The 26,254-nt window shown below is 42.4% G+C and overlaps 1 protein-coding gene across 2 annotated transcripts in view; it reads left to right on the top strand.

Moving 5' to 3' along the window:
* The window catches only part of LOC147612475 (uncharacterized), a 49,099-nt gene extending 32,239 nt beyond the window's left edge, over positions 1 to 16,860 (top strand). For both annotated transcript variants that reach the window (XM_086783096.1, XM_086783095.1), the window contains 3 exons: positions 12,949 to 13,021; positions 13,106 to 14,715; positions 14,849 to 16,860. In XM_086783096.1, the coding sequence (XP_086639222.1) occupies positions 12,949 to 13,021; positions 13,106 to 14,715; positions 14,849 to 15,349 (2,184 nt within the window). In that variant the 3' untranslated portion in view covers positions 15,350 to 16,860. The remainder of the gene's footprint in view (positions 1 to 12,948; positions 13,022 to 13,105; positions 14,716 to 14,848) is intronic.
* The last annotated feature ends 9,394 nt before the right edge of the window (positions 16,861 to 26,254 follow it).

Genomic DNA, 26,254 nt, shown 5'->3' with positions numbered 1-26,254 from the left:
CTTCTGGATCTCCAAGAAGTGGAGGCTCCTCGACAGTGGATACTGGAACATGCTCCTCAAAGACTACATCCCGGCTGACAACAATGTCATTCCTCTCTGGATCATACAATCTGTATCCCTTGGAAAGAGAATTATACCCCACAAATATAAGCTTGCGGGATTTGGAGTCAAGCTTCCCCCTCTGTTTCTTCGGAATATGTACATACGCATCACTCCCAAAAACATGAAAGTGTGAGACATCAGGTTTCGTGCCAAAGTATGCCTCAAACGGAGTCATATTAGGTACTGAAGTCGTTGGAGACCGGTTGAGGGTATGGACAGCCGTTGCCACAGCCTCTCCCCAAAGTGGACGAGGAAGATCACGATGCTCCAGCATGGTCCTCGCCATCTCCACCACAGTCCTCTTTTTGCGTTCTACAACTCCATTCTCTGAAGGCGATCCTGTATTGGCCAGTTCCCTCTTGATGCCATGATCTGCACAAAATCTAAGAAATACATTCGAGGAGAATTCACCCCCTTTGTCAGCCCTGAGAGTCTGCAATCCAGACTCTTTTTCCACCATCACGTGCCAATCCTTGAACCGTGTAAAAGCTTGGTCCTGCTGTGAAAGAAAGTAGACCCACGTGAATCTGATACAGTCATCAACAAGCAGCATAAAATAGAGAGATCCTCCCAGTAATGGTGTCTGCTGAGGTCCACAGTGTGAATCAACTCCAATGGTTTTGAAGCCCGCCTGGAAGCCTGCTTCGGAAAGGATTCCCTGTGCTGCTTACCACGTATGCAAGAACTGCAACGTCATTGCCTGCTACCAACATCTGGCAAGCCAACCACCATCTGGTCCTGGAAAGCTCGCCGCAGTGCATCCACATGTAAGTGGCCAAAATGAAAGTGCCACAGATCTCCGACCTGAGAACCTATCAATGAGGAGAGTGCAGAGAGCTTGTAGATACCATTCTCCACACCGCCTTCCCAAACAACCTGGCCAATCTCATAGTCCTGTAGAGCAACTGAATGCTCCTCAAATTCCACCCAAAAGCCAGTCTTGCATACTTCATGCACTGACAGAAGATGAAAACCAAGAGCAGGGACGTAAAGAACACGGGAGGCATGCTTGCCCCCCTTGCCGTCGGGAATAATCTCCATTCGGCCCTCACTGTGTATCGGAATGGTGGAGTTGTCGCCAATGAAAATGCGACCTAACTGCCGTTTCAGATCCAGAAAGAAGTCACGGGACGGAGTCATGTGCCTGGAAGCACTACTGTCAAGAATCCATACCCGGGTATCCTTTCCGGTGAAGTCAACTGCCTCCTCGCTCGAAGACGATGAAGCATCGGAGTCCATCATCTCTAAGTGCACAAATGCAGGAGTCTTTGCAGCTGAGGCTGAAGAATCAGCACTCTTCCCAGTCCGCTTAGGACACTTCCTCCAATAGTGGCCTTTCTCGCCACAATCATTGCAGGACCGCTCAGCCTTTAGTTTCTCTCGTTCTGTATCAGGCTTCTTCTAAGAAGACTTCTCCGGTGAAGCCTTCCCTTTGCCCTTGTTGGTATTCTGGCCTTTCGGCCATTGGCCAGTTAAGGCCTCCGAACCTCTGCTCTGAGGAGGGTTCGTGAATCGTTCCTCCTGGTCCCAGACCATGGGTAATGGTGCGGAGCCTGCCACTAGTAATCAAAGAGGAGTAGAAAGCGGAATACTGAATGAGCAGGCAAGTGGGACAGCAAAGTAATGGCCATATCTTCTGATGATATCTCCTGGAGGCCTTTCTGCTGAAGAGCCTGCAGCTTGTTAATGTGCTCCCGCATCGTCGACGACTTTGCAGGGAACATAACCCGCATCTGCACTTCCAAGGAAATCCTCTTCATGGGCGATACCCTGTTATAAAGAGAAGCCAAGTGCTGCCATATGCCTCTAGCCAGCGTCATATGCTTTACGTGATTGATTACTTGTGGTGTGTAGTTGAGGAAGATAAATGACCGGACCTTGGCGTTGACACGATCCCACATTTGTGCCTGTGCCTCGTGGTCCTTCTTCATTGACAGTAACTCCCCTTCCTCTGCTTCTGGCCGTGGAACCCCGATAACAATGAAATCAGCAAGGTCATATGACTCCAGCACAGACTCCATCATAACCTTCCAGATGCCGTAATTGTTCCCGTCCAACTGACGGTCCACTGGAAACGTGGGGAGAGTTGGGATCTTCACATGCTTCTCAGCCAGCTCTAACAAATCTGCCATCGCGCGGATGTAACTGAAAAGGGTGGGTGGGTGGGAAAAAAAACTTTAAACCTGCAAGTGGCTGTCCAGCAACTTAGCCCGCCTTCCTCTTGCTACTTCTCTTCCCGAACAGTCCCTAACAGTCCACCAATCAGCAACGCAACAATCCCCCTCTTGCTCAGAAAACTCCCAAGATCTTTCAAGAGCCTAGGGCTCTGATACCATGTCAAAATACGCAGCGGAGATGATAACCAAATCTGAGACCACAAGAGCAAGTATAGTGCAGAAAATAGACAGCACAAGAGAAGGAGAGAGATAGGCGTGTAACTCTTCTCTATACACAAGATCCCGGATACTAAACAAAGATACAATGATGTGGGGGCCATGGGGCCAATTTATATGGCCCCATATATGCAGTCGGCCAGTGGAGAAACAGGCCGCTAGCCTCACGACGACTGGATCTCCTCCAGTCGGCCAGCCAAAAACCTCCACAACCTCAACAGAAAAAGTCGGCCAGCTCCATATGCACACGAGTGCAGTCGGCTAGCTTCTGTGTGAACATGCCAGCATAGGGCAGCCACCCACACCATGGAAAAATAGGAAAAAATGGGGGAAAAATACGGGGAGTGAGGAAAAACGAGAAAACACCGCGGGCACACCCACAACAGAGGCTCTGGTGTTTGATAAAGACAGGAGATGACTTCTAACATCTATATGTATATATATATATATATACATACATACATACATACATATATATATATATATATATATATATATATATATATATATATATATATATATATATATATGTATATGTACATATATATATGTATATGTACATATATACATGGTTAGTTAGTACGAAAGGTACGGTACGGTACGGTACGATAAAATACGGTACTAATTGGTACCTTAAAATTTTTTGAGGTACGGTACGATATTAGTACGTTTTTAAAAAAAAAATACTTCCTAAACTTAAAAATTGTAGACAAGAAGTTACAAAATAGTAGAACCATGAACATAATGTCATCATGCCATTAGAGTACAAAATTGCTACAAAAGGATAGGCCAAAAACTCATGGCATGGGCGACCGCCAACATGCGTACATACATGATACAGTATACTACATACTACAATACATCATCGATGGGCTAGGAGATAGATGCCCAATGCCTAGAGAGCTATAACATATCAAAAGTCTACATCATCACCAACATCTGCATGATCATCAACATGATCACTACTAGAGTGTCCATCAAGAGAGTTCTCTGAAGAGGACTCTTCGAAGGTGGACGAGACACTCTGGGGATCATTCTCGCTAAGTAGGTTGCCATCATGATATCATCATCAAACAACGGCTCTCTAGGCAGTGGGGTATCATCATGAGGGGGCAATGGAAGCTCACTATAGAGCTCCATGAAGATTGCCTCCTCCTCCTCATCAGGCAATATGATCGCTTGTCTAATATGGCAATGGCAAGTGCACACGCTCCTGACAAACAGCTTCCTATAGGCTGCAAAGGGCGATGAATGGCTCTCTAGAAGACTGAAATTGCTCCACGCAACAACACCACCGCAAAAAAAAAAATAAAAAAATCGTACGGTATCGTACGAATCCGTACCGTACCGTACCGTATAGCAGGTACGTACGATTTCAGTCGTACGACGTACGGAACTAACCCTGCATATCCGTACCGTACCGTACCGTATAGCAGGTACGTACGATTTCAATCGTACGACGTACGGAACTAACCCTGCATATATATATATATATATATGTATATACATATATATATATGTATATACATATATATATATGTATATGTATATATATATATATATATATATATATATATATATATAATAGATATATACATATATATATATTAGATATATACATACATACATATATATATATATATATATATATATATATATATATATATATATATATACATATACATATATATATATGTATATACATATATATATATATCTAATATACATATATAATATAATAATATAATAATATAATATAATATAATAATATAATATAATAATATAATAATATAATATAATATATATATATATATATATATATATATATATATATATATATATATATATATATATTGGGCACTAATGACGTTAGTGGGGATGTCGTAGTAACTAGTCCATGCTATGCATAATGGAGTTGATAGTTATATAGTCTTGTGGATTGACTACCATGAGTATATAACATGCACGTTCCAAGAACTTAATCATGAGCCTCAAAAGGCCTCCTTGCCAACTGTATAGTTTGAAGTCGATCTTGCTACCACATGAAGGCCTGCCCTCGTAAAAACATTTTCACTGCCCTTATTTTGTGCTCCTTAGGGCACCGAACAATGGCGAAATGTGTTTCCCAATGACTCACCCCCAGGCTTTCACAAAATCTGGGTGTTGTTCCTTCTTCTCACCAAATAACAACTTAGGAGTAAAAGGAGGTCCCAATGGTGCAGCATGTGGGGCGGTCCATCGATGTCATGTGCATAAAATGCCATGGACATTCTCAGGTGCTGGTCCAGAAGAAGTAGCCAGAAAAAGAGTATAAGAATCAGAACTTGGAGCACAGAGTGCTATTGGCAATGTGGACTTGGAGCAAGGCTTGGAGGGCAAGAAGAAGGCCTGTTGGCTGCACACAGATGATGTAGGCTGTAGACAAGAGCTTGTCGGCTGTACAAGAAGAGGTCGGCTGGCGTTTCAGTCCATGGTGTGGCGCAGCCCGATCAGCAAATAGTGGAGTCCAAGCATCAGTCGGCTGGTCCGACAGCAGTCGGCCAGCTCCTTCAATGTTCCAGGAGGCCTATAAATAGACAAGGGTGCTCCTCATAGTGGTCATTCACTTCCATAAGGGGTGGGTCCTTAGGGTCCACGCATAGGACAGTTTTTGGGTGATGTTCACCTTTTTGTAAGAGGCAGCCTAGGGCTGCAGAAGTAGGTACCTTTTTGTACCATATGAATATACTGAATTTCCAGCATATCTCTCTCTCTCTACTCTCTCCTCTGTCTGTGTTATGCATCAACATGTTCTCCGAGGTGTTTAGGGCTGAAAGAAGACCCCCAGAGCTTCCGCGTGTTACAATCGTTGCTCGCTCTCTGACTAACTCGAGCCTGCAAATCCTGAACTTGCTGGAAAAGATTTCGAGGCATGTTCAGATCTATAACAACTATCTGTGGTTTTGGTTGGGTAGCATCCCCCACACCCACGGTAGCCTGAGAGACTGTTGAGATAGGACCACTAGTGTCCTCTCCTGTTGCAGTGGGGCTGTGACCATTTAAACTGGTTAGTAGGAGTAGCTTCCATTTTTCTGTCAAGAAAATGACACAACTTAAGCATTGGTTTATGTTTATACAACCTCTATAAATCCAAGATTAACCAAGAAATTAAGGTTTAATCCTTTCTTTAATTTTATGCATAGGCTTTTGGGAAAATTTTGACAAATTTTCCTCACTCCATTACTCATAGAAAATCCTAAAGTTTATCAAATTCCATGTGCTTATTGCAAGCACAAAACCACACGTCTTTCTGCACATTCACATGTATAAAATGTTGGGGTAAGTTGGAGCTTATATGTGTGTAAATAGTGTGTGAATAGCCCCTTAAAAGGCTAGCTGCCAAGTCCTACTTGTGGTATCATATGCTTTGCGTTTTCTGCTCTGCCTCGTTAGACTGCCTCTCTGAGACAACAACGGCAGTAGTGAACGCCCATAGCCACTGTGAGCGCCAACTGCCGACCACAACCCTTCTAGCGTTCACCACCTGCGCTTCTCCCACTATTGACACTGCCTTCATCCATGTGGCCAGCACGCGTGATTTTATTCAAATAGTAAGTATTGGCATATATGATATGAGTAGTGCCACATGTGACATGGGCTAACCAAGGGCACTTTTTCCCTTTGGGTTTTTCCCCTTGGAGATCTGGTGACCATCCACTTTATTTGTATATGATATGATGGAGTTGACCTACAACCTCCACACATTCCAATGCAATCCCATTCTTTGCATCTATCACCATCTTGAGTGTACTGTGTACTTGTTTCACCTGTGTGTGTGTGAGTGTGTTGGTCTGCAGCAACCCACCTGGGCCAATAGTGGTATTAGAGCCTTGCACTGAAACCTAAGCTGCTATCACATCTTACTCGCCAGTAGCAGCCTACTGTCACGTCTTCTCGCCAGCAACTGCTCGTTCAAATCCTGCTTTGCCAGTCGGTACTGGTCACCCAACAAGGCAGGCGACGCCTCTGCTCACCCTTCCGTCGATTCGCGTAGCGCATGCGAGAGCCTGTCCAGACATTCTGTCCATTCCCCCCAGCGCTGCAGCTACCTCCACCCTGCTTGGTGCTTCTGCTGCGTGGTTTCCCTCCCGCCTCCCATTTGGGCTGGCCAGCCTGATGGCACTAGTGCCACAAGGTCCGCCCAGCCCAGCTCAAAGGCGGCGCTCGTAGCACAGTGGGCGGAGCTCCACCCACTTTGCGCCTTACATGGCACGGGACTGTTTTTTGGGGACAACTTTCGTTGCTGTCTGTTGTCAGTCGTCGTGCCGCTCCATCGATTTTGTCGTCGCCGTCTGTCTCCAGCAGGCCGTCGCCATTGCTATTTCGCACGTCCCGTCCTTCGTGCTTGCCGTCCAGCCGCCAGGCAAGTGTTCGCCAGTCGACTACCACGACCCAGGGCTATCTGTCGTTCGTTATCTTTGCCTGATACATAACCCCATAAACCTTAAGGTCCTTAAGGTTTCGGACCATGAAACTAGTAATTACTGCCATCGAGTTTGTCCTCTTGGGACAATATCGGTTCCATAATGTTGAAATCCCTGAATATATAGGTTGTATTCCCAGCCATAATGCTGAAATCTATCTGCTAAGAGATATGCAAACACTTGCAACTAAGTATATTGCAATTAAGTATGTTGTAAAAATCACTTGCAGGCCAAAAAACCCAATGCACTGGAGTGCTATGCTAGGCAATGACGAGTTCCTGATCAAACTTTCTGCCCCAAATACAAGGTTGCAAAAAATGTTTGTAGTGTCCTGATGACACAAATAATGCAAATCTCTACACAATCAATGCATACATACATAAATAAAGGCTTTAGTACGAAAAGTCTGAAATTTTTGCGCACCAACGGGTTGTATTAATTGTGTGTTTCATTCTAGTGGACTTCGCACATAAATCACAAAAGCCCCAAAAATCTGTGTACCTTGTAGTTGTAATTGTGCAATTAAGCACAAATTTCAAAAAAACACCAATTTTTACTGAATCCTACACTCGGAATTTTTTCATTGTACTGCTGCGTGCACTTGGAATTTTGCAATGAAGCATGTAATTCACAAAATCCCCAAGAGTAGAAGCTAAAAGAAAATACCTTTGAGTGCACCAGATCTACGTTTGCACCGATGTCTGTAGAGATGTGGAGAGGGGTTACTTTCATCAAAATTTATTTTTAGGCATAAATCGATACATATAAGGATTTTCTTTTATATAAAAGTGTTATTTCCATAGAAGTTGGATTTTATGCATAAATAGATGTATACAGAATTTTTATATCAAAATAAGAGTTCTCTTTAATCCTATGTTTAAATCCCATGAATATTGGTAAATGAATAAGTAAATACTCTGTGAGAGAAAATTCTACCGTTTCATATTCTCTGCTAGGCTATTAAAGCTGAGAAGTGTTGAGAAGTTGGTTGCACATGGACGAATAGCAGGCTTGGAAGAGATGACGAACGGCGGATAGGACGACCCTCGGTTGTGGCAGTGATGGGGCTTTTGTTGCCCAAGGTAAGGGCAAAGGAAAAGCCAAAAGCAATTTTCAGCCAAAGGCTGATTTGGGACAGCCTTCACAAAAGTCTAAGAATGAAGCAGGCAAGTGCAAGAAAAAGGACGAGTGTCACTACTGCAAAAAGTGGCTCGCAAAGGAGAAGAAAAATGAAAGTGGCATGGTTGTAAATTCTTCTTTCTCCTGCAGTGAAAACGAAAGAGTTAACACATGGTACTTTGACAGTGGTGCTTCTAGACACATTACCTCACAGAGGAATTTGTTTAAGAAGCATATGGTTGCTCCTAAAGACAAACAGGTAACATGTGCAAAAAATTCTTCTTATCCAGTTCAGGGTGTTGGTGAGGCGATCCTCACAACACAAATGGTGCAGACTTATGTCTTCCAGATGTATTGTTATGTGACTGGGATTAAGAATAACTTGTTGTCCGTCTCCTCTTTTGTTGAAAGAGGATATGCAGTGAACTTTGAGGAGGACAGGTGCCTAGTCAAAGACCGTGAAGGTGGCTATGCATTAGTCACATCCGGTACATTTTACGAGGGGTTATATCAGCTTGACAGGTTTGACAAGAGAGTGCATAATGCTCATGTGGTTACCACTCTTACACCTCCAATGCCAAGTTTGGGCATGTGGATTATGGCAGATGCTATTGCAAAGGCATCAAATGGAGCCGGACATGCCTCATGTAGAATTGCCACCAAAACATGTATATTGAAGGGTGCATATTAGGTAAAAAGCTTGATGACAAAGCCGCTAAGCACATATTTGTGGGTTATAGTAGTAGCAGTAAAGGGTATTGTCTCTTTAATCCTTCCACACATAGGATTTTGGATAGCACATATGTGTGCTGAAAATTCAGACCAGCCATTGGCTGAATTTTTTGGACAGCCATCTCTAGGCCCACATAACATGTTTGAAGGACTTCTCCGATTTGGAATTGATGGCACAATGGATCAGCCATCAAGTTTGCCTAATGGACAACATGTGGGTGCTCAAAATCAGCCCGTACATGAGCTCATTACACCTCAAAATGTAGAGGAAGCAGTGGAGCAAGAGCAGACAGCAACAAAAGAAGCTAGAGTTGTGCCTCGTTGGCTGCTCCGTACTTTATAGGAGAGCAAGCTTTCAGCTCCACTTGGTAGCAGGACACGGGCTGGTTCACGAAATGCAAGAGAACATGCAGATGTTGCTTGCATGAGTACACTTTGTGATGCAGATGAGCTAGATTCATTTGAAAAGGCTCATGAGGTCATAGCATTAGGTGAAAGCCATGCAAAATGAGATGGATTCTATCCACAAAAACAACTCATGGGATTTGGTAGACTTGCCTGTTGGCAAGACGTCAATTGGCACAAAGTGGGTGTACAAGTTGAAAAGAAAGTTTGACGGTACCATTGACAGGTACAAGCTTGCATGAGTACACTGTGTGATGCAGATGAGCTAGATTCATTTGAAAAGGCTCATGAGGTCATAGCATTAGGTGAAAGCCATGCAAAATGAGATGGATTCTATCTACAAAAACAACACATGGGATTTGGTAGACTTGCCTGCTGGCAAGAAGTCAATTGGCACAAAGTGGGTGTACAAGTTGAAAAGAAAGTTGACAGTACCATTGACACGTACAAGGCTAGGCTTGTGGCCAAAGAGTATGTGGCATGCCCAAAAAAAAGGGCATTGATAATGATGAGACTTTCGCACCTACTTTTCGTATAGCCATAGTTAGATGTGTTGTTGCATTGGTTGTCCATCATGGATGGAAAATGCATTACTTGGATATAAAATCAACTTTTCTCAATGGGGATTTGCAAGAAGAAGTTTATGTGAATCGGCCCATTGGTTTTGAGATGCATGGTCATGAAAGCAAAGTATGTAGGCTTAAAAAAGCACTTTATGGTCTCAAACAAGCTCCCCGAGCTTGGTATGAGAAGATACATACTTATTTGATCAGCCAGGGCTTTTGGAATAGCCCAACAGAGAGAGCACTCTCTATGTGAAAGAGGATCGTGGCACTTTGATTATGCTCATTCTATATTTGAATGACATGTTGCTAACTAGGAATGATAAGGCAAAAATTTCAGCCTTCACAGCTGAATTGCATACCTCATTTGGATGACAGATTTGGGATTGTTGCATTATTATTTGGGTAGACAGATGCTGGGATTTATGTCTAGCAATCAAAGTACATTCAAAAGCTATGGCACGAGTTTGGGTTTCAAGATTGTAAGCCTATCTCTACTTCGATGGAACCAGGGCTCAAATTGAGCATGATGTATGATGTTGGAGAGCCTTTTGATACGAGAGTTTATAGCCAAGCAGTGTGCTGCCTCATATACTTATGCAACACACACCCGGATATTCAGTTTGGGGTTTCCCAATGTTGCAAATTTATGCATAGCCAAGGTACAAAAGCATTGGCAAGCAATGAAGCGGATCTTCCTCTATCTTCAAGGCACCATGGATCTTGCTTTGGTATATCCCAGGGGGGCAATTGAACATGTATGATGTTGGAGAGCCTTTTGATACGAGAGTTTATAGCCAAGCAGTGTGCTGCCTCATATACTTATGCAACACACACCCGGATATTCAATTTGGGGTTTCCCAATGTTGCAAATCTATGCACAGCCAAGGTACAAAAGCATTGGCAAGCAGTGAAGCGGATCTTCCACTATCTTCAAGGCACCATGGATCTTGCTTTGGTATATCCCAAGGGGGCCAGACAGCTTTGGGGTTTCCCAATGTTGCAAATTTATGCACAGCCAAGGTACAAAAGCATTGGCAAGCAGTGAAGCGGATCTTCCACTATCTTCAAGGCACCATGGATCTTGCTTTGGTATATCCCAAGGGGGCCAGCTTGCAGTTACATGCTTATAGTGATTCAGACTGGGCTGGTGACTATGATACATAGTAATCCACCAGTGGGAATTATTTCTTTTTGGGACATTCATGTATATCATGGTTGGGAAAAAAGTAACCCACTATTGCCACATCTACTTGTGAGGTTGAGTGCAGGGCAGTCTTTACAGCCACAGTAGACTATGTATGGTTGGTTGAGGAGATTGATGGTTGATCTTTGTGAGTGTCAATAGGCACACACTACCATACTCTGAGACAGTTATAACCGTGGCACGAAACCCAGTGTTTCATGCACGTACTAAGCACATCTAGATTCATTATCATTACGTCAAGGAAAGGATACATGCAAGGGAGATCACATTATCTTATTGCTCTACACATACCAATGTTGCAGATTTGTTCACGAAGGTGTTGCCTCAAGAGAAGTTTGAAGCTTTTCGAAAAGCTTTGGACTTACTCTCCTACCGAGACTTATCTGCTACCGACCTTGTACAGGTTCATATTACCACTACAGGGGGGATTTATTGGCATATATGATATGAGTAGTGTCACATGTGAACATGGGCTACCAAGGACACTTTTTCCCTTTGGGTTTTTCCCCTTTTAGATCTGGTGTGAAAGGACACCATCCACTTTATTTGTATTATGATATTATGGAGTTAAGAGAGTGGTCCAAATCCCTCATGGAATAGATAGTGAAAGGTCCGGTGGATCTCGTAGTATACTGGGCAACGACATATGTAATGCTCCTCTGTCTCAACCTCTGTGTGGCATAATCACCAGATCTGTCCGTATGAGCTAAGAGGCGCTTAGCTCTTCCTGTCTCCACGCTTGAGTCGGTGGAATGAAACCTGTATATCTGGCCAATTGCAATCCGCATGGCATGGGACATGTGAACACTGAGGTAGCCCTACTATTGGATGAATCCATCCTCAATGAGCGTGAGGAAGTGATCTCTATAGAAGTGCATCTTCGGTGGGAGTTTCATGTGCAGTGGGTGTAGAGGCTGAGAAGATCTAGTGGATAATAAGGCTGGTGTCCTCATGAGAGAGTTGGAGAAAAGGGGAGTCCAAACTGTATTGAAGGGGTGGGAGGCGGTCCCTGCGGAGCTCAGATCTTGAGAACCAAGTGGAAACTCGGGCATACCATACTCCAAGGTGGCCCTCGAGTGAGAGCGAGAGAATTATAGTAAATTAGGTTCTATGAGACCAAAAGTGGTACAAGAGTTCCATGTGGTATTGGGCCATGAAAAAGACTACAAAACTGGGAAAAAAACTCATACAAAAAGATAGACCCGTGGTATGTCTATCTCATCATCATCATTAGCATGAGTATGGTGTGCACTATTATCAGCATGTGACCCTAAGTGGGAGAAACTAGCCATGATCAACTAATAATGATGCCCTCCTCAGCCGATACGGATCTGATGGCTGAGAGAATATCTGGCCTTTGTGATGGTAGCATATCATGGCGTTGAAGAACCTCATAGATCTGCATCTGTCCGGTGGAGAGAGAGAGAGAGAGAGAGAGAGGATGAAACTTATTATGTAGGAAATTGCTTGCACAGTAAGAAGGATAGAAGGTTTCTTGAATTCACCTTGATTGGACTGGCTCCTGGGTTGCCAAAAATACCACGTAGGGTACTTAGTGCATCCATTCTATATCCATGTTCAGCGTGGAGGACATCCTGAGTAAGGCATAACACGTATACTATGCTCTGGGTTTCTCCAAGGACTAAAGGTCCATCTAAGCCACACAGATCTGGTCATGGAGGCATAACACGTATACTATGCTCTGGGTTTCTCCAAGGACTAAAGGTCCATCTAAGCCACACAGATCTGGTCATGGAGGCAAGGTTAACTAATGTCTCGAACCCTATCCATGTGACATGCATCGACTTGAATTGGAGAGTAGTATGCTTTGAAGTTTGTGTACACCTCACATGTATACTAATATGACCCTCAATATGCATCATATGCAAACATCTGACAACTGTATTCTACAGAGGGTGGCAAGTTACTAAGACGATTCAATGTTTGATGTGCTTTTCTTGCAGGGTGTAACATTCAGCTCCCATAATGCCGATGTGGAGTCAAGGCCAGGACCAGTATCAGGGACAAAGTCTGCAGGTAGTGTTGAATTTTTTTAATTCATGATGTACTTGCTCATAAACTTGATAACAATCCAAGGTGTTATCTTGCCATGTGGACCAGGCTGTGAGCCTTCTCCAGACAGTGGAAATACTGTTACTGTTGTGCAAACAAAAGAAGCATCTGCCTCAGACACCCCTGAAATAACTGCTTCACATTCAATCAACAGCTCTCCAAAGAAGGCTTTTCCTGCAAGTTTTGGTCACAAACCTCGGAAAAGAGGCACTGAAGAAGTTCAGTGTGATGCCTTTCCCAATGAAATTCAAGAGGTGCAAAAGTTGTCCAGATCAACTTGCAGTGGGTCAGATCTGCCATCATCACCAATGCAAGTATCGACACATCAGCTGGATAGTCTGATCTTGCATAACAAAATGCCCTTAGAAATCTATGGATCCCAGCTACTGAACACCTTTCAACAGATGGTTATCCCTTACCATCACCCCATGCATCATATAGCTTCTCTCCAAAATGCCACACCTTCACTCAATTCAGCTGCTGCACATCCAAGTCAACCTGGAAGTCTGAATGAAACATCTGCTTTGGCAACTCTTGCAGAAGTACATGCACGTTTGGGCAGCTCATTTATGCCATGGCTAACACACAACACAACCTACAATCCAATAGCATTTGCCACCGCCACTGCTGCTGCAGCAGCTGCTTGGCCGGTCCTTGCACCTCAACTACCACTAAATCTGCTACCAAGGCCACCTTCCACGTTTGATAAGGAACTCAACGGTTCAGAAAGCACAAATGTGGCAGCAGCAGCAGCAACGACCATGGCAGCTGCTGCAGCTGCATCTTTTGCTGATGTGTCAGCTTGGTTGGCATTGCATGGAGCCATTACACATCCTCCCATTGTCCCAGAGGTAAGATCACTGTTTAGACCAAATCCAGTGGTGCATTCAGCCACAATTGAAGGTCATCAACAACAGGGATCGAGTGATTCATCTGAAGGATCAAAGAGGGGGGACAATGTATGTGAACAAACATCATCGGATGAACATGAGGCTAGCACTGTGTATGACATGCCAGACTCTTATGCAGACCCTGACAATCCCAATTCACAGGACTGCATCAAAGCAGGCAACAATTTCAGACCATCTGCCGACCATGCAGAGAGCAATTTTGTCAAGTATAAACAAGAGATCTTGAATGATGAGGAGAGGCCAGGCCATAACGGCAGCACAGATAGTAGTAGTAACGGAAGTAAAGGGAGGAAAAAGCATGGCTTCAATGGTAGCACAGGCACAATTCTGTGTGTTGAGTCAAAGAATGGCCTACAGAATTCTGCTTGCTTGTCTGTGACTGGAAAAAAAGTAGAAAAACCAAGCACTGAGCTAAATAGTGGTGAAAAGGATTCCTCACCAAACATGTATCGAGGCACCAACTCTCCTAAAGGTGGTGCATCCCCTAGGGTAAGTGAGCCATGTGGGGATGTTTGTGTGTTCGAGGGTAAAAATACAGTTAACCTAGATGCCTTGACAACCTCTGTACATGTCATGGATTATGTTACACAAGAGCAATGTGCCTCCAGTGTTGGCATGACAAACAATTGCATGGATAAACAAGGGATCTCAAATCATTCCAATAAAACAATTCGAGTGGAGATGAATGTATCAATGCGGCACAAAAATGATTCATCTCATACAAGGCATGGAGAGATGTCTGGGGAGGTATTGCCCTTCATATTCTTTCACTGAAGTTCGAGAACCTGTCTCTCCTTTTTTGTGTTTATTCTATAATACCTTTCCGTTTCATAACTGTCTAAGAACTGTCTTGTTTGGTGCTCTGTTTCTATTGTTTCAGGCATCCATACCACCTAATCAAAGGCATTGTGGATCAAGTTGTGGAAGTACGGAAAATCAGAAAGCTGAAACACATGATTCTCCTGTTACAAGCTCAAAAACCAAGGCCACAGTGACGCAAGACATTGAAACAAAGGACCACACACAAGACTCTGGCTCTGAGGTTACTCCTTTTAAAAAAGCACAAAACGTTCTGGTCCAAGCATGCTCAAAGAGATGGAAGGGGGAAAGAAGAATGCCTATGCATCATTGCTCCAATTCAAAGATCACTGTACCTACAACACCTGGAAATGGTGGAAAGAGTTCAACATGTAGAGCAGAAACAGAGAAAATGGATCCACAGGAGGAACAAACAACATCAACATTGGCTGTGGGCTTGATCAATGGGAACAAGCAAAGCCTTCCCCTCATCAAACCCCAAACTCTACATGGATCAAAGGCTTCAAGTTCAGGAAGCAGCAAGTACAGTGGGCATGGTTTTGTACCATACAGGCGAAGCTAAACTTGTTGTAGATAATGGTAGATGTACAAAGAGAGAGGTACATTTGGTGCCAAACCTTGCATTCATTACCGGAGACAACTTTTGGCATTCTGCTACGCTGCAATGCTACATGTTGTCATTGGTAGTCAGCGCCCCACCACACCCACAGAACCTTTGCATGTACATTGTGTGAAACTAACTCTCGAATACCCCATTTTGGTGTTCGTGGACGAACCAAAATTTAATGTAAGTTTTTCTTCATCTCCTGCAATGTGTTTATTCATATCCTTGCCAAGAAGGACACAGCGATAGTTCACTGCTTTGAGAAATATCACACAGAGCTTAGAATCGAGCAATCACTAGCAGTGAGGTCCCCGGATGTAGGCTGCATGCTCGGAAAGAACCACACACGGGTGTGGAAACTGAGGTGCATGTCAGAGATGATGCCTGTGGAGATCAAAGCCTGTTTCTGCTGCCAGGGATTTCGCTCGGTTACACTGTCATAGATAGGCTGCGCACATGCACAGAATCCAGCCAGACCATTAGCAACCCCTAAAACATAAGTTGAACTTTGCCCTCTCTTTCTTGTAAGGCTTTCTCAAGGGGTCAATGTGGTTGGGTACCATTAATCTCCTCCTCGGAACAGAAGTTGCCTTTCTTCATGTGGGCTCATTGGTCCCTTGCTTGATGTGAGCCCATTGTTCTTCATAGCATTCACATGAGTAAGCGAGCGAGAGTGCGTGTGTGTACGTGCATGCATGTGTGTGTGCAAGTTCCTGTGTGTAGCTGCATCATCCCACATCATAGAAGCCACCGTCTGCTGCTATTTACCTCTGCCCCCTTGTCCTTATTCCCTTCCTCCTCACCCTAACGAGGAGTGGATGTGTGGGAGCAGCTTGGGTGGCCTTGAGGTCATACTAGGGCTACATTGGATCGGCAAGAGATGGTGAAGCGAATGGAGGTGGTGGAGTGAGAGTCAGGAGCTTCAAAACATTCAAAGAATGATTCAGGAAAAGCCCCCAGGGTAAATTTAGCATCCCTGTGAATGAGAAATCATGTCCTAAATCTTGTGAGAGAGGGAAATGCTCCTCGCTGTCATCTTCACATGGTGACACGATTTGCTCATTAGGAAAAGGCCTTTCACTTGAACAAACTACAGCGCAGTTGGGTCTATGCAGATTGCTCATGGTTGATACATATACAGAGACCAAGATCGTGCAAGTATGAAAGCCCATGACTGATGAGAACCAGAAGGTGCAGGAAAATGAGCACAAGAGGTTCTCTCGAGGAGAAGAAGAGGTTGCATGCGAAGACAAACACGACGACAGAGGCATGAAACGCACTGTGATTCGAGATGGGTGTATGGCGTATACAAGGTCAACGGCTCTCTTCCATGGAGCGTTCCCACATGGGTAAACTTTATTTTCTGAATTTTGAAAAAATCTACCAAATTTTAGACATTTTAGTTACAATGGATCCTAAGTTTTGTGAAATTACCTCAAAGAAATTTATAGCTTCACGTTGGGATTTCAGTGTAGTTTCATCTCAGGTGGTTATTTTTGTGGCTCCGTTGAGTCCAACCCACGGGAAGCATAAGTCTTCACTTCCATTAAGATTGATTCATTGATGTGATTTCTCTATGATTACATGTGATAGCGTTACAATTATCAATACTAGTATTGGACCCGCGCCTTGCTGCGCGGCGGGCAGGTAGAGTTCCATAAAAAATAGGCTCAGTTTCTCCAATTTAGGTCATGTTTTAAGTAAACATAATACATTATTTCAAGTGACTTCATATATACATATCTCAAAATAACATCCATGTCTCGTAGATTTATAGCGAAAACAAAAATATCATAGTAATGTAGCATACAAAAATGCAAAAAAGGACCAATATTACATATTCTCAAAATGCACCACAAAATATGTATTCTCAGCAGTAATGTCAGAATCAACAAATTGAATTCTTCTCTTATGAGAAGAATCATTCATTTGTCTCCTCACAATACGCTCTCTATTGTAAAGCGGTGATCCATCCCGCACATGCTCTACTATCGATGAATGCAAAGGACCTGCACAAACGAAACAACGATAAATCAAATCTCAAAAGGACCTGCACATAACGACACATAAAATCTCAAAAAATCTTATAATAGAAAAACATAATCAAAATTACCTCGTACAATAGAACATCGAGTGGATGGTACATGAGGAGCTCTAGTATAAAACCCATAACGAATACCAATGGTCATGATGGATGTAAGAAACAACCAGTCATCATCGGGTACTGAATACCAGCAATATCCTGTAATCAAAGCATAATAAATAGGCTATACAATTATTTATATATAGGTTCAAAAAATATTTATACAATGCCTAACAATTACACTTATACTTACCCATCCCTATAAGCATCAATCATAATCCCTACTACGTGACCTGCAGTAATAGGAGCTGACCATAGCAGTGGCTCTGTACAGATAGACATCAGTATAGAATGTCATGTTCCATACTTTGTAATCAAGAAAAGTTATGCAAATATAGAGAATAACTCACCTACTATCCTCGACAAAGGCATGTCCAATGTAAAGGTAATCTTAGACATGTCTGTCAAAACATAAACAACAAAAATAGGTACTTTTATCATGGACAAATATGTATAAAAAAAGAAATCACAACAAAACTAATCAAATTGCAGAACTTAAATAAGAAACCTGACTTGTCACTTTGAAGTCATCAAGATCTCCTTATAAACAATATTGTTTGTTGTAGGTGTATAACTTTGAAGATCATCAAATGAACACTCCACATTAGCGTTATCCTCAAGTAACACCTTCACAGCATGAGGAGACCGTGCTCGTGACAACGCGACATACAATTGCCCATGAGTAAACACTGGAGTCACCAAATACAATACCAAGACATTTAGGGTTTGGCCTTGTGATTTGTTTATTGACATGCCAAATGCCAACCGCACGGAAAACTGTCTCCGCCTCATGGTGAATGGTAGTTGGGCCTCGCTGCATATAAAGGTAATCCGTGGAAGAAATACTCTTTCACCAACTTTAGTACCAGTGATGATTTCAGTCTCCAAGACTTTAGAGTGAAAGGCCTTACATATCATCCGTGTACCATTACAGAGTCCACGTCTTGGATCCAAGTTACGAAGCAAAATAACAGGAGCTTCTAACTTTAAAACCAAGCAGTGAGGTGGATATCCGTCCCGAAGGTCGATTGTGTTCAAAAATTCTGTGGAATATAGGAATGAATTTTCATCATTTTCAAGAATTGAATCTGCACTGAAATATTGCTTAGGCTCACCAGGCATTGCATCCAAAGTTGTCTTATTCACAATATCCACTTGATTGTTTATCGGAGCAAGAATAGCACGCTCACTAAAGTATGAAGCATATGTCGTAGTGATAGCCAATTTAGAGTATACCCAATGTACCAAGTCTTTAAGAGTCGATCTTTGCAAGACCATATTACTTGGTAGTGTCACCATCGTATTATCATCGCTACAATCCACTCCATTCCCAATATTCATGACCCACTGTTTAAACTCATTGCATCCATTAGTATTGCTTGAATGAATGCTTGAATGAATACGCATATTTCCAGTTAACTTTAGAACTTTGATAGAGTTCCATAGAAAGGAACGACACAATGCTGCATTAACAATATCCTCACGTCTTCCCTTCATAATAATAGGCAAGATTTGTCTAAAATCTCCCCCCATTAATACAACCTTTCCACCAAATGGCTTATCTGAGAATAATACATCTTGTAAGCTCCTATCCAATGCTTCAAAAGCATAACGATGAATCATTGAAGCCTTATCCCAAATAATGAGCTTACAAACTCTCAAAACCTCAGCAAGTTGTCCATGTACAGGGATTTTGCAAGCTAAAGAATTGTTTAGCTCCAAAGGTATCTTGAATCTAGAATGTGCAGTACGTCCATTCGCCAAGAGTAGAGAAGCAATACCTGATGATGCACTGGCCAAAGCAACATACCCTTGTCCATGTACTCGCGCAAGCAAGCAATTATACAAATAGGTCTTGCCCGATCCCCTCGGACCATCTAGGAAAAAAATGTCACCTGCATCTGTCGTAATTGCATGCATTACAGCATCGAAAGCAACACGCTGGCTATCTGTTAATGTTGACTCCATAGCACTTGACAGGTTAGATTGTTCGACAGTATCAAAAGATCTCTCTTCCAAAAGCAATCTATTTTCACCCAAGACTTCCAAATAAGTTCTGTTTAGTTCAGGCATTCCTTCAAAATCTGCCACCAATGTCCGTCTCTGAGCACGAAGAATTTCTTCTAAATGTAGTAGTGCATGAGTTTCAGCTAATTGTTCAATACCAATAAACTGACCCTTGCTTCTCGATAACTGGTATAGAAAATCTTCTATCATTTCTTCTCGAAATCTCTTCCACAATATTCCTGGGCAGGAATGCATGCATATACTCTCTCTCTCTCTCTCTCTCTCTCTCTCTCTCTCTCACACATGCACACACACACACACACATGTACACAGTGCACATACACTAATATAAACGCACACTCTCTCCTCCCACACAAACTATCTCCTACGTAGAAATTATCTGCCTCTCTCACTCTCTCTCTCTCTCTCTCTCTCTCTCTCACACACACACACACACACATGTACACACCGCACATACACTAACGAAAACACACACTATCTCCTCCCACACAAACTATCTCCTACATAGAAATTCTCAGTCTCTCTCTCTCTCTCTCTCTCTCTGTCTCTCTCTCATGCACACACACACTCTCTCTCTCTTCACGCACACTCTCACATAGAAACTCTCTCTCTCTCTCTCTCTCTGTCACTCTCTCTCTCTCTCTCACACACACACACACTTAAATAGATTTACACACATATATATAATTTTAAGTAATTAAATTTTAGATTAAATTTTAATGGTAGGGATGAGTGGTGAGGTGTGCTCACTCTCAAATAAATGCATCTTACATGTAATCTCTCTCTCTCTCTCTCTCTCTCTCTCTCTCACACACACACACACACATGCACATGCACATGCACATGCACACCCTCTCAAATGCACATGCACACACACACATGCACATGCACATGCACATGCACACCCTCTCAAATGCACATGCACACACACACATGCACATGCACATGCACACCCTCTTTCTCTCACATACACATGCACACACTCTCAAATGTCGAAACTCTCTCTCTCTCTCTCTCTCTCTCTCTCTCTTACACACACACACACACACATGTACACACATGCACATGTACTAATGCAAACACACACTCTTTCCCCCTACACACTCTCACACATAGACTTCTATGTCTCTGTCTCTCTGTGTGTTTCTTTCTCTCTCTCTCTCTCTCTCCACACACACACACACACACACACACACACACACATGCACATGTACTAATGCAAACACACACTCTTTCCCCCTACACACTCTCACACACATACACTAATGAAAACACACACTATCTCCTCCCACACAAACTCTCCTACATAGAAATTCTCAGGCTCTCTCTCTCTCTCTCTCTCTCTCATGTACACACACTCTCTCTCACATAGAAACTCTCTCTCTCTCTCTCTCTCTCTCTCTCTCTCTCTCACACACACACACACACACACACACACACATAAATAGATTTACACACATATATATAATTTTAATTAATTAAATTTTAGATTAAATTTTAATGGTAGGGATGAGTGGTGAGGTGTGCTCACTCTCAAATAAATGCATCTTACATGTAATCTCTCTCTTCTATCATTTCTTCTCGAAATCTCTTCCACAATATTCCTAGACAGGAATGCATGCATACTCTCTCTCTCTCTCTCTCTCACACACACACACACACACACACACACACACACATGTACACACTGCACATACACTAATATAAACGCACACTCTCTCCTCCCACACAAACTATCTCCTACGTAAAAATTATCTGCCTCTCTCACTCACTCTCTCTCTCTCTCTCTCTCTCACACACACACACACATGTACAGACCGCACATACACTAATGAAAACACACACTACCTCCTCCCACACAAACTATCTCCTACATAGAAATTCTCAGCCTCTCTCTCTCTCTGTCTCTCTCTCATGCACACACACACACTCTCTCTCTTCACACACACTCTCTCACATAGAAACTCTCTCTCTCTCTCTCTCTCTCTCTCTCTCTCTCTCACACACACACACACACACACTTAAATTGATTTACACACATATATATAATTTTAATTAATTAAATTTTAGATTAAATTTTAATGGTGGGGATGAGTGGTGAGGTGTGCTCACTCTCAAATACATGCATCTTACATGTAATCTCTCTCTCTCTCTCTCTCTCTCTCTCTCTCTCTCTCACACACACACACACACACACACACACATGCACACCCTCTTTCTCTCACATACACATGCACACACTCTCAAATGTCGAAACTCTCTCTCTCTCTCTCTCTCTCTTACACACACACACACACACATGTACACACATGCACATGTACTAATGCAAACACACGCTCTTTCCCCCTACACACTCTCACACATAGACTTCTATGTCTCTGTCTCTGTGTGTGTTTCTTTCTCTCTCTCTCTCTCTCTCTCTCCCCTCCACACACACACACACACACACACACACACACATACACACATGCACATGTACTAATGCAAACACACACTCTTTTCCCCTACACACTCTCACATACATACACTAATGAAAACACACACTATCTCCTCCCACACAAACTATCTCCTACATAGAAATTCTCAGGCTCTCTCTCTCTCTCTCTCTCTCACACACACACACACACACACTTAAATAGATTTACACACATATATATAATTTTAATTAATTAAATTTTAATGGTAGGGATGAGTGGTGAGGTGTGCTCACTCTCAAATAAATGCACCTTACATGTAATCTCTCTCTCTCTCTCTCTCTCTCTCTCTCACACACACACACACACACACACACATGCACATGCACATGCACATGCACATGCACACCCTCTTTCTCTCACATACACATGCACACACTCTCAAATGTCGAAACTCTCTCTCTCTCTCTCTCTCTCTCTCTCTCTCTCTCTTACACACACACATGTACACACATACACATGTACTAATGCAAACACACACTCTTTCCCCCTACACACTCTCACACATAGACTTCCATGTCTCTCTGTCTCTCTCTGTGTTCTCTCTCTCTCTCGCTCTCTCTCTCTCTCTCTCTCCCCCCTCCACACACACACACACACACACACACGCACGCACGCTATCTCTCTTCTCACACACTCTCCCACATATAGAAACTCTCTCTCTCTCTCTCTCTCTCTCACACACACACACACACACACACACACACACACACACACACATTTATGCACACACACAAACACACTTCTTTCTCATGCACACGTGCACACGCACTCTCTCTCTCTCTCACAAACACACACCCACATGTAAATATATATTATCTATAATATTATGTTTTATTATATTTAAAGACATATACCTGTATATACATGTGCATTTATAAAATAAATCAACACATATACACATATTTTTAATTAATATTAAATTTTAACACGTGGGGATGCATGATGAGGTGTGTTCACTATTAAATAAGTGTATCTTATATACAATGTCTTTTGTCTTCTCTTTTGCATACATATGTATGTGATTGTGTGTACACATACACACGTATGTGTGATTGTGTAATGTCTTCACGCGTGCATGTGTTGTGCAAGTGTCTTGATTGTGTGTATGTGTTAGTGTGTATTTGTTGTGTGTGTGTGTGTGTGTGTGTGTACATGGTGTGTATGTTTTTATATATGTGTATCCATAGCGAGTGTCTACATGTACGTGTGTGTGAGCATGTGAATATACTCGTGTGTACATCTATGTGTGTGCACGTGCAGGTACATATGTGTGTGTGTGAGTGTGTGCATGTCCATGTGTGTGCACATGTACTTGTGTATGTGAGTGTATTTATGTGCTTGTGTGTATGTGCAAGTGTGCATATCTCTATATGTTGCATGTGTGTCCATGTGTGCGAGTGTGTGTATGTGTGTTTGTATGCGTGTGTGCACGTATCACATGTGCTTGTGTCGGTGTGTTATATGTGTGTGTGTGTATGCATGAACATACATGTGTGCGTCGATATACATATAAATCTATTTATATATACATGCTTACATACCTATAGATACATATACATACATAATATATATAAGTGTGTGTATCTATAGGTATGTAAGCATGTATACAAAGATTTCATTGAAAGATGTGAGATGAGATCTTCTTAGATTCAAATTCAAAATTGCATTGGAAGATGTGAGATTTGGCTCCTCCTCACGCTTGCAGGAGGAGTGGTTATTTTGAATTAGCCCCACCTCCTTTGCCCACGTGGAGGGAGGTGGGGTTGTCCTTAATCCTGTATAGATGTCGAGGATGGATTGTAGTGCCAATTGATTTTCCTTGAGATGCACTAGTTGTACTGGTACTTTACTGATAATTCTAAAATGTGGGGGTTAAGATTGCACCGAATAGATGTCTCTTTCTGAGATTGAATGAACAAGGATGAATTTGTGGAGGGATTATATACTAGTTTACTTAGCCCAATCAAGAACACGATGCAATTTTGCATCACGATTACCTTGACATAGTGATCGAGAGGACTCAAAGTTTTTGAAGACTTTAGCTAGTCAGTGATTAATTGAGTTGAGTTCCTAGTTTGTGATTATTATCCTTAGTTTGTTAAACAACAACAAAGAGGATGTATTAGATCTTGGTGAAGTGCTTATGCATTTAATACCAAGAGACTAGTTGATTGGCCAAATTTGTCTATGATGATACCACACATATGACTCTTAGGGATAGGTAGGATACGTTTGGTACGGGTATCACCTTGGTTTTCTCGGAGACATTAGAGCTTGTACGTATATATCTAGGTATTGCTAGCCCTGGGTATCACCTCGAATTTCCTAGAGGCTTTAGAGCTTGTAGGTGTCTAGGTATTGCTAGTCCTTAGAAAAGTGCCTACATGTTAGATAGCCATTGCGTTGTCATGCATTATGTTATCATACAAGAGGTCAATAGCTTGCACTATAGTTTTTTTAAATCAATGGTGTTCTAGTTTGAACACAACCCTAATGGATTTTATCAGTGTTGTTGTGGCTTAAACACAACCCTAATGGATTTTATCAGTGTTGTGGTTTAAACACGGTCCTAATGTGCACATCCTTTGCGGTTATTCATAATGAGAGTGATGATAGTACTATGATTCTCTAACATGAAAGTATTTTTTGTTTCCCTTAGGTATGGTGTTATGGCTCACCCTAACCTCCCTTGAAACACATCTAATAAGAGATTACCTGGTGAACCACAACTGTCGTGAGGATCTTTTCAATGGCCGAGATCGTAACCCTTGAGGTCTCCAAGCTCTACAACTCCTTGAGAAGAAATTTCATTGTACCTCCCGTGAGCGTTGTCACACCGCCGCGTTGCACTATGGGTACTCGTCCCTCCTCTCCTCACATCACTCACACACACTCACTAGCATGCATTAGAGAGAGAGACTAGCAAGAGGATTAGCAAGAGCAAGACTCAATTGCATAATGGGAGAGTTTATTGTATTATAAGAGAAATTCACTTATATATATGGCCTTAAGTGTTTACACTTACTTAAACTGTGGTGGCCGGTCGGGCACTTTAGGCTTATAAGAGGCCTAATACTATTACAATGACTACTCTCATAATATATCCATGAAGTACATCACTTAGGACGTCATCCTAACTTGCTACCACATGCTCTTGAAGCGAAAAATTATCATAAATACTCTGTCACACCATTATGGGTGTCCGCCCAAATTGTAGATTTGGACACCATTGCTTCATATGTTGAATGTATGACCCTTTGGTGTATCTACGTTGACTCCTTGATGTAAGATAATGATGGTAGCTCTTGTTAATCCTAGGAATGGGTTAGCATTCCTCCCTTCCTGATGGTGATCGTGGCCTCGATGATCACGTTGAAGACCTTTGTGTGTGGGGAGAATTAACATGCCTGTAGATTTCTTTGATATTGATTGACGTTCAATGGTTCTTGTCCTCCGGAAGGAATGAGAAGGGCTAGTTAGTGAATGAAAAGATTAGTTGTTTATTGGGAATTCCTAACGAGATGGGGAGGTGGGGTTTTCAACGAGTGATTGCATTTTTATATTTTTGTGAGCATTTGTTTTTTGGCTCACTTTATTTTTGACAATCATAAGTAAGTTTACATGTGATTTGTGTTAGTGGGGACGCTAAGAGATGTTAATAATGGGAGAGAAGAGAGGGAAGAATCTAGAGGAACGTAGACATAATCATCAGAATGAGATGGTGATTCTCAGTTCCTTATTTGATTCATTGAAGCGACATTCATCATTTGAAGAAATTGGCCTTCCATGATGTCTCTTTGTGTGGCAGGATCCTTGTCAAATGTTGTCTAGTAGGACTTGTTCTTGCATGCTTCTTCCCATGTGCTTTTTATGTTTTTATTTATATTTAAGTACTCTTAGGAAGCAAATATACATGAAGTATAAGAAGTGAGTTATATAGACTCTTATTGAATTGCTCTGTGTTGAAGTAGCCACTTGTTGGCGAGGATTGAAAGAATTACGTCGACTTGCGAGGCTAATATAGATATCTTCACTAAGGATTGAAGATCATTGATTTGTGAAGAGGGTAGCGTCGTTTGTAGAGGTTTGTAATTTGAAGAAAAATTCCAGGCGATGGGTTGTACCATTGACCAGGCTTTCATCCCACCACAGCCCTCCCATCCACCAGAGATGTACCAGGAAGTTGTCGATGGTGGGGCTTTGGTGCAAATGTTC

Source organism: Cibotium barometz, chromosome 45 (assembly GCF_041138505.1).
Source record: "Cibotium barometz isolate CiBa-2024 chromosome 45, ASM4113850v1, whole genome shotgun sequence".
Lineage (NCBI taxonomy): Eukaryota > Viridiplantae > Streptophyta > Polypodiopsida > Cyatheales > Cibotiaceae > Cibotium > Cibotium barometz.
This window is presented reverse-complemented; position numbering and strand designations above follow the sequence as displayed.